This window comes from Sesamum indicum, linkage group LG3 (genome assembly GCF_000512975.1).
Source record: "Sesamum indicum cultivar Zhongzhi No. 13 linkage group LG3, S_indicum_v1.0, whole genome shotgun sequence".
Taxonomy (NCBI): domain Eukaryota; kingdom Viridiplantae; phylum Streptophyta; class Magnoliopsida; order Lamiales; family Pedaliaceae; genus Sesamum; species Sesamum indicum.
The window spans coordinates 8,754,005-8,763,303 of NC_026147.1; the positions used below are offsets into that span (position 1 = coordinate 8,754,005).

The 9,299-nt window shown below is 38.5% G+C and overlaps 2 protein-coding genes across 2 annotated transcripts in view; both read left to right on the forward strand.

The window, feature by feature from the left end:
- LOC105157840 (putative disease resistance RPP13-like protein 1) overlaps positions 1 to 3,659 on the forward strand; it is a 7,492-nt gene extending 3,833 nt beyond the window's left edge. The window contains exons 2-3 of the mRNA XM_020692403.1: positions 18 to 1,149; positions 1,184 to 3,659. Of these exons, the coding sequence (XP_020548062.1) occupies positions 595 to 1,149; positions 1,184 to 3,316 (2,688 nt within the window). The 5' untranslated portion in view covers positions 18 to 594 and the 3' untranslated portion in view covers positions 3,317 to 3,659. The remainder of the gene's footprint in view (positions 1 to 17; positions 1,150 to 1,183) is intronic.
- LOC105157735 (putative disease resistance protein RGA3) lies at positions 5,134 to 8,276 on the forward strand. The gene has a single exon (XM_011074192.2). It carries the CDS (start codon positions 5,168 to 5,170, stop codon positions 8,087 to 8,089), a length of 2,922 nt encoding a protein of 973 aa, XP_011072494.1. The 5' UTR covers positions 5,134 to 5,167; the 3' UTR covers positions 8,090 to 8,276.

Sequence of the window (9,299 nt, forward strand, 5' to 3'; positions counted from 1 at the left end):
TGACATTTTTGTTTCAGGATTTGGATGAATTGTTGTGGACAAATCTTCAGAGTTTCAAGTTGCTGCAGCGATTATACAGAGAAGGTTATTTCAGATCTTTGCCTGCTCTGGTGCCATGTTGCAATTTCAAGAATGAAATGTAAGCTTGGAGAATTATTCAAGAAGAAAAATCAACCACAAGAAGCGGTTGTATAGCCACAGATCATTCGAGTTTCCGTTACAGCAAAGGAGACTCAAGTCTTCCTTTTTATAAACAGGGAAGCAGCTAACAGAATAAACTAACAGACCAAAGAAGAAAAAAAACAGAAGCGTGCTAGCGCTTTTACAAGGAAGGAGAAGACTCCCAACGGTTACAAAGAAACGCATTTTCACTTAACCCACAAAGAAGAAAGAAAGCGCCGTTATGCGGAAGTGCGAGAATGACTACAGCAGCTCAGTTCTTCTTGCTCTGAGATTTTCTGCAGCTGCAACCTTGAGAATCACTGTTGGGTTTCATCAGATCGTCTCTCCACCGAGTTGGAAGCAATCAGACATGTGCTGGAAGATGCAGAAGAGAAAAGTTTTCACGATGCGCCAATCCAAAATTGGTTGAACATGCTGGAAGAAGTGTGCAAGTATATAGACGACATGGTGGACGAATGGAACTTTGCTGCTCTTAAGCGTCGGATTGAAGGTCGATCTGAGGATCTTTCTTTGCCTTGGGCGTCGAAGAAGGTTTGTCCTCTTATCCCATCTTCTTCTTCTTTCATGTGTTTTAAGAAGGTTGTAATACGTCGAGATATGGTCAAGAATATAACGGAATTGAGAGAAAGGCTGGATGTGATTGCGGTGAAGAAAGATCTATATGGTTTAAGACCCCTTGTGCGATCTGGTGATCGAGGAACAGTTAGACTTCCATCTACTTCTTTAGTTCACGAAAAGATGGTTTATGGTCGAGACACTGATAAAAAGATTCTTGTGAGAAAACTCATGCTTGAAGTAGTTCAAGTAGGTCCCCAAGTTATTTCTATAGTTGGGGCCACGGGAATTGGGAAGACGACTCTTGCTGAACTCGTATACAATGATAATCTTCTGAAAAACTATTTCGATGTTAGAGTTTCGGTTTGGGTTTCTGATGATTTCAGTCCGGCTACAATTGCTAACTCGATTGTTCAGACTGAATATGAGGCCATCAGATTTCAAGGAATTGAAGGTGCTGTTGAATCGCTTAAGAGACTGCATTTCAGGGAAAAAGTTCCTTCTTTTCCTAGACGATGTTTGGACAGAGGACTACTCCAAATGGGAACCGCTTAAAGAATCTCTTAATTGTGGTGACCCTGGAAGTAAAATTTTGGTGACAACACGAAATGAAAGGGTTGCAAGAATGATGGGCAGTGACGAGATTCATTATTTAGGCAGACTATCTGATGAAGACTGCTGGATGCTAATGAAAGATATAGCATTTTGCGGTCAACATGAGGAGGCTCATCAAGAATTCGAAGTTATCTCCAGGGAAATAGCTAAGAATTGCAATGGCTTGCCGCTTGCTGCAAAGTTCTTGGGAAGCCTTTTACGTACTAAACGTACTAAGCAAGAGTGGGAGAGTATCTTGCAAAGCGTAATATGGGAAGTGCATGTATCAGAAGCTGGGCTTTTTCCTCTTTTGTTTTTGAGCTACAAGGACTTGTCGCCGGTAATTAAGCAGTGCTTCTTATATTGTGGCGTATTTCCCCAGAAGTCAGAGATTGTTGTGGAGAAGTTGATAAGAATGTGGATGGCTTTAGGCTATCTAAGCCAAACTGAGAGGATGAGTGACTTGGAATCTAGAGGCATAGAGTACTTCGAAAATTTGATCATGTATTCTGTCTTTAAAGACTTTGTAGTACACGGTGATAGAGTTTACTGCAAAATAGATGAGACAATGCATGATTTTGCTCAATTTCTCAAAAGAACCAAAAGTCAGGATCACAATCACGGAGTAAATGCAAAGAAAAAATTGTCACTCCAAGATTACAGTCAACCACTAGTTTCCCAAGCCCAGGTATATCGTAGCTTAATTTGTCAAAATGAGCTTCCTTCTGAAAGATTTTATGTTATAACTTGCCTAAGGGTATTAAGTTTATGTGAGTGCGATATGCAAGAGATTCCAAGTAGTATAGAAGCATTGATTCACTTGAGGTACTTAGACTTGAGTGGTAACGGATCAATAACGGGAGTTTCTGAAAGTGTATGCAAGTTGTACTACTTGCAAACTCTCTATTTGAGCAACTGCTGGTTGAGACAAATACCAAGGAAAATTGGGAATTTGATTTACTTGAGACACCTGGACTTCAGTTGGAATTCATACATAGAAGAGTTGCCAGAACCTATATGCAATTTGTATGATCTACGAACCCTGAATATTGCATACTGTAGCCGTCTTTCTAGGCTTCCACGAGGCATCGAAAAACTGTCACGCCTAAGACACCTTCCCAACGATGAAACTGAAATTCTTCATCAGATTCCTCAAGGATTGGAGAAATTGACTGGCCTTCAGACATTGAGACTGTTCCATGCTGGAAAAGATTGGAGCAAACTAGGATACTTGGAGAGGTTGGACCAACTCAGTGAATCTCTAGAGCTGAAAATCCGTCTTCATGATAGAGAAGATGTGAATGAGGCACGGAAGGCAGCGCTGAGACGCAAGATCAACATACAGCGCCTGAAAATCTATTTTCTTGATGCAATGCGGAGAACAGAAGGAGAGGTGTCGATAAGTAATGAAACAATGGAGGCTCTGCAGCCATCTCCAAACTTGCATTATTTAACAATTCATGGCTACAAGGGGACAAAGTTCCCAGCCTGGATCTCCTCATCTCTCAGCCATCTAAAAGTTCTTGAATTCCAAGGATTCAGTAATATCACAACCTTGCCATGTTTGGGGAAGTTACCGGAGCTGAAAGAGCTTTCAGTGTGGGTAATGGAAGATTTGAGATCTGTGGGCAGGGAATTTCTTGGAATAGAAGGGAATACTGATGGCTCAACGCCATCGTCAGGTGTGGTGATAAGCTTCCCTAACTTGGAGTCACTGAGTTTACGGGGCTGTCCGAACTGGGAAGAATGGGAGGACATAACAGCTGAAGAAGAAAAGATGGGCAGCCTGTTGATAATGCCGCATCTCAAGCAGTTGGCGATCCACGCTTGCAGGTTGACACAGCTACCACATCGGCTCCTCCGGAAGGCCTCATCGCTCCAACATTTGACAATCGAGCGTTCTTTCAACCTATTGGAACATTATGGGAAGAACGGTTCTGGGTCGAGATTCCTCTCCCATATTCCACATGTTACAGTAAGCTAGGGAGACACCACCTTCCAGTACTGTTTTATGGAAGTTCTATTCCTTAGTTACTTTCTATATGTTGTAATAGGAAAATTCTCTATCATATTGGTGGGAAAATTCTACCTCGAATCATATTTAGTCATACGTGAATTAATTATATAGCAAGCGTAATACGATTGCTATATAATTGGGGTGTATGGTTAAAGAAAAGTAACCAATCACACGACAAGCGTATTATATTTGGTTTAACTTGTGCTGCTTGGGGTGTTTGAACTGGTTTCATGGTTTGCATTACAATCATTTGTTTTTCTTCCCCTTGTCTTTTTGCTATCTTCCTTTCTATTTGTGCTTCGGCTATGTCTGATTTATGCAAAAACAAGGTAGAAAATCACTTAAAACCTGTATAAGTAAATAATATTAATCAAATGTAATTTTTGATTAAATATATTGTATTATGATTTGTTCCAACATTGAATAAATGACTGTGACAGTTATTATCAATTATATCTGAAATTTAAGAAGAGAAAAAAAAAGGAAAGAGAAGTAAAGTTGGAGAAGGAAAACAATAAAAGAAGGAGAAAAATGACTTTTTTATTTTTTTCCCCTACAGAATTAATTTAGTTCATACACAAAATACACGAGTTATTTTAATATAATATTATTTTCAGAAGCAATTAGGTGAAATTTTCTCTAATTCCCGAGTTGAAAATTAAGTCGATTCTTCAAGAACTTGTAGTTAATGAGATTATACTTTTAATTAAATATAAAAAAAATACCATATATATGGTCGAGTTATACCTTTCTAAAAGTGCAACTCGATCATCGCATGTTTCAAAGTAGGACTCTATTTTTTACTTTGAAGTCATGAACCCTATTTAATAAATTCAAATTATTAATTAAGATAAGTTCAATTAAATTAATTTAATTTTGAGCTATCCATAGTTCAATTAAATTAATTTAATTAATTTAATTTGGGGCTATCCATTTAATCAATTATCACATATTTTAAAATTAAAACTAATTAATAAATGAAAGAACTGAATGAACCTCAATATTTATTATTAATTTAATGCATGTCTACAAAATATTCAATTAAATTAAAATATACAAAAGAAGAAAATAAGAACAAAATAATCGCGAGTGGACTTTTTCTGAAAAAGAGCTCGAATTACACAAATATTAAAATATATATTTACATGTAAATGTAAAGATTTGCAAAGCATATATTGTTCATATATTCAGTATAATCATATTAAGATATTTCAAGAAACTAATTGTATGAAAGTTAAAATGTGATCATTTTTTTTCATCTACCAAAACATCATTAGTAGATAACAAAAAATCTAAAAGAAAAAAGCAATAAATTATTTTAAACTATAAAATAAAATGAAACTATAATATTATATATATAAATAAGAAATTGGTGTATAAAAAGATACAAAAGGTAAAATTTAAGAGCTAAACGTCAGATTTTCATTGAAAATAGCTGCAATTTTTAAATCAAATTCGAATATAATTTTGCTGGCTCAATAAAAATTCAAATTATTTTGAACAATAATATGTTGAACTCGACTCAACTATTTATATATTTTAGAAAACTATATTCTTTATTTTTAGTAAAATTTTTATAAATAATTTTCGAACTTTGAGGTATTTAATCTTTTTGTTTAGTTAATTCTACTAAACAATTAAAATTATCACCTGCTAAATTACTAATACAATATATTCCAAAATATTCAAACAAGTACCACTATTTAACTTTGACTGAAGGCAATGGCTTGAATGGCCGTTGACCAAGAAATTTCAACGCTATGAAAGATGGTTTTATAAGGTGTTGAGGCAGAGACTGTTCCCATCCAATTCAAAAGCATGGCAGAAGCTATGGTTAGCATTGTGTTGGATCGATTGGCTGATGTTATTCAGAGACAGATCCAAGAAGAGGTGAATTTGGTGAGAGGAGTGAGGAAAGAAGTTGATTATCTGTCCTCTAAGTTGAACACAATCAGGAATGTGCTGGAAGATGCAGAGAGGAGAAGGTACAAGGACAAGACAATCCAAAGTTGGCTGAACAAGCTGGAAGACGTGTCTTATGATATAGACGACGTGCTGGACGAATGGAACTACGCTATCCTCAAGCATCAGATTGAAAGGACGTCGAGCAAGCATGAGGTCTGTCCTTTTACCCCGTCTTCTTGTTTTTGTTTCAGCAGTGTTGCAACTCGTCGGGATATTGCCAAGAAGATAAAGGGGTTGAAAGAAAGGTTGGATGGGATTGTGAATGAGAAAGATGTGTTCAATTTCATAGTTAATCAGCCTATTGATGCTCAAGAATCAACTAGAGTTCGATCTACTTCTTTAGTTGATGTGTCCGACATACATGGCCGGGAGAACGACAGAGATGTTCTTGTGAGCAAACTCATGCTTGAGGCTGTTGGCCAGCAGCCTCAAGTAGGCCCTCAAGTTATTTCGATAGTTGGGGTGGGGGGGATTGGGAAGACCACTCTTGCTCAACTCCTATACAATGATGATCGTCTGGTGAACTTTTTTGAATTAAAAATTTGGGTTTGTGTTTCTGATGTTTTTGATGAGGTTAGGATTGCTAAAGCGATTCTTGAGATTGTGGCGGGTAAATCCTCAGATCTCAATGAATTGGAGTCCCTGCTGAATTGTTTAAAGGACTCTATTTCAGGGAAAAGGTTTATTCTTGTCCTGGATGATGTTTGGACAGAAGACTACACCAAATGGGAACCTTTAAAAAATGCCCTTTACTGCAGTGACCCTGGGAGTAAAATTTTGGTGACAACAAGGAGTCAAAGGGTTGCAAGATTGATGCATACTACCGAAACTCATCACTTAGGCCAACTATCTGATGATGATTGTTGGATGTTAATGAAACGGGCAGCTTTTTATGGCAGGAGTGAGGAGGAATGTGAGGGATTAGAAAACATTGGTAAGAAAATAGCCGACAAGTGCAAGGGTTTGCCGCTTGCTGCAAAAGTCTTGGGAAGCCTTTTGCGTTTTAAAGATACCAAAGAAGAGTGGGCGGGTATATTGGACAGCAAAATATGGGAATTAAGGGAAGCAGAAGTTGAGCTTTTTCCTCATTTGTTTTTGAGCTACAACGAATTGTCTCCATCAATGAAGCAATGCTTCTCATATTGCGCCATATTTCCAAAAGATTCGAAGATTGATGTGGAGATTTTGATAAGGATGTGGATGGCTCTAGGTTATCTGGGCTCAACCAGAAGCACGAGTGAGTTGGAACTTAGAGGCAAAGAGTTCTTTAACAGTTTAAGAATGCGTTCTTTCTTTCAAGACTATTCGGAATTTCGTGGTAGAGTTACGTGCAAAATGCATGATATAGTGCATGATTTTGCTCAGTTTCTCAGGAAGACCAAAAGTCACAACCCAGATGGCAGAGTAGAGGCAAGGAAAAATGTGTCATTCCAAGCTTACGATCCGTTACTGGTTTCCCAAATGAAGGTATATCGTAGCCTAATTTTTCAAAGGGAACTTCCTTCTGAACTATTTGATTCTGTGACATGCCTAAGGGTATTAAAGTTGTGCGAATCTGGTTTGCAAGAGATTATAAGGTGTACAGAAAACTTGATTCACTTGCGGTACTTAGACCTGAGCGGAAACAAGTTGACAGCAAATTTTCTTGGAAGAATTTGCAAGTTGTATAACTTGCAAACTCTCAACTTAAGCCACTGCGGGCTCAAAGAGGTTCCAAGGGTAATTGGAAATTTGATTCACTTGAGGCATCTTGACTTGAGTAGGAACCGAGACATAGAAGAGTTGCCGGAAACCATATGCAACTTGCATGATCTAGAAACCTTGGATCTTTCATACTGTGGAAGACTTGTCGCTCTTCCAGAAGGGATCGATAGACTCATAAACCTGAGGCACCTTCCCAATGATCACGCTGAAACTCTCTATCAGATTCCTCAAGGATTCAAGCAATTAACCGGCCTTCAAACGTTAAGACTGTTCTATGCTGGAAGAGGTTGGAGCAAATTAGGATACTTGAAGAAGTTGGACCAACTCAGTGGATCTCTGGAGCTGAAAATAAGGCTTTGCGATAGAGAAGATGTGGATGAGGCCTGGAATGCAGAACTGAGAAACAAGATACATATCCGGAGCCTGACAATTTGGTTTGTTGATGCAATAGGGAGAGCAGAACAAGACGAGATGGTAAGAAATGAAGCACTGGTGGCCCTGCAGCCGCATCCAAACTTGCATTCTTTGACGATTCTTGATTACCGGGGGACACAGTTCCCAGGTTGGATCAGCTCATATCTCAACCATCTAAGAATTCTTCGTATTGAAGATTGCAATTACATCTCAACCTTACCTTGTTTGGGAAAGTTGCCGGAGTTGGAAGAGCTTTCAGTGGGGACAATGAGGAAGTTGAAGTTTGTGGGCCGGGAATTCCTGGGAATAGCAGGGGATATCGATGGCTCAATGGCATCGTCAAGTGTCGTGATAAGGTTTCCTAAGTTGAAGAAACTGAGTTTCTGGAACTGTCCAAGGTGGAAAGAATGGGAAGACATAACGGCTGAAGAAGAAGGTAGCGCTACTGTGTCGATAATGCCATGTCTCAAGGAGTTGAAGATCGATGATTGCTGGTTAACGCAGCTACCACATCGGCTCCTACGTAAGGTATCGGTCGAGAATTTGACGGTCCAGGATTTTCCACCTATACAGAAAGAAGGGTTTTGGCTGGAAGATCAAAGTGCCAGATTCCGGCCACTTAGAAGGAGCTATTTACAGCGGATGGCACTCTACTAGCCCTATTAGACTCCACTCTCAATGTTTATGGATAGTTTTGTTCCTTCATTTGTTCTAATATGTTCATCAGACAAATTCTCTTTTATATTTATTTGAAGTTTACAAGACAGAGTCATGCTCATTTCAGTCATTCAAATGAAACTGGTAGTGAACTGGGCATGTATATACAAAAAGCACTTTTAAATAAAAAATTAAAAGCGTGCTTTAGTTTTTTTTAAATAAATTTAACTTCTTTTTAAATTATATTTTACCCTCATTATAATAAGGCAAAATTTCACTTTTGGTCCCACTAAATAGGGTCATTCTCACTTTTGGTCTCGCGCTTTAGGTGCTCAACACTTGTAGTCCCAAAACCCTAACTTTTTAATACTTTTAGTCCCGCGCCGTTAAAAATTGACGGAAACAGCACATGACTTGTCACGTGCTGTTAGTCAACTAGTATGGTACATGTTGGTCAACGGCAAAATATCACTTTTGGTCCTACTAGATAGGGTCATTCTCATTTTTGGTCCCATGCTTTACGTTTTCAACACTTGTAGTCCCAAAACCCTAATGGAGAGTGGGACTGAGACATTCCAGGACAACAACGGCAAGTTCTCGACGGTTCCTTGCAGTGAAAGCTAAATCTTCATCAAAAGCAACTCAACATCTGAAGCAGAGTGAGTGAGAGTGAGAAGACTGCAAATGCAGAGAGACTGAGAGGCCTAAGAGCCGCCATGAATGAGGCTGGGAAGGAAAAATAAATTGAGTGTGAGAGGGTTTTTTGTTTGAGCTGTATTCATTAAGTCATCCTCTGGACCAAATCTTGCAACTTCTCAGTCAAATACCACTGGTATAGTAAAATGCAGAGAGACAGAGAGGCCTAAGAGCCACCATGAATGAGGCTGGGAAGGAAAACGAAACTAAGTGTGAGAGGGTTCTTTGTTTGAGCTCGAGCTCGACGAGCTCACCGAGGTTGAGCTCGAGCTCGAGCTCGATAAATTATTTTCGAGCTCGAACTCGAGCTCGATTTTGTTCTAGAAATTGCAGAAGAATAGAGGTGGGAAGGAGAGGAATTTTACAACATTACATACAAAATTTTTCAGAAATTTTGCTAATCAATAATGGTCTTCCATACAACATTACAATTCTTTTATAAAACCAAACAACAACAACAAGAAATAAACAAATCATTGTCCCCTGAAAACACACTCAAACCCAAGAAAAAAAA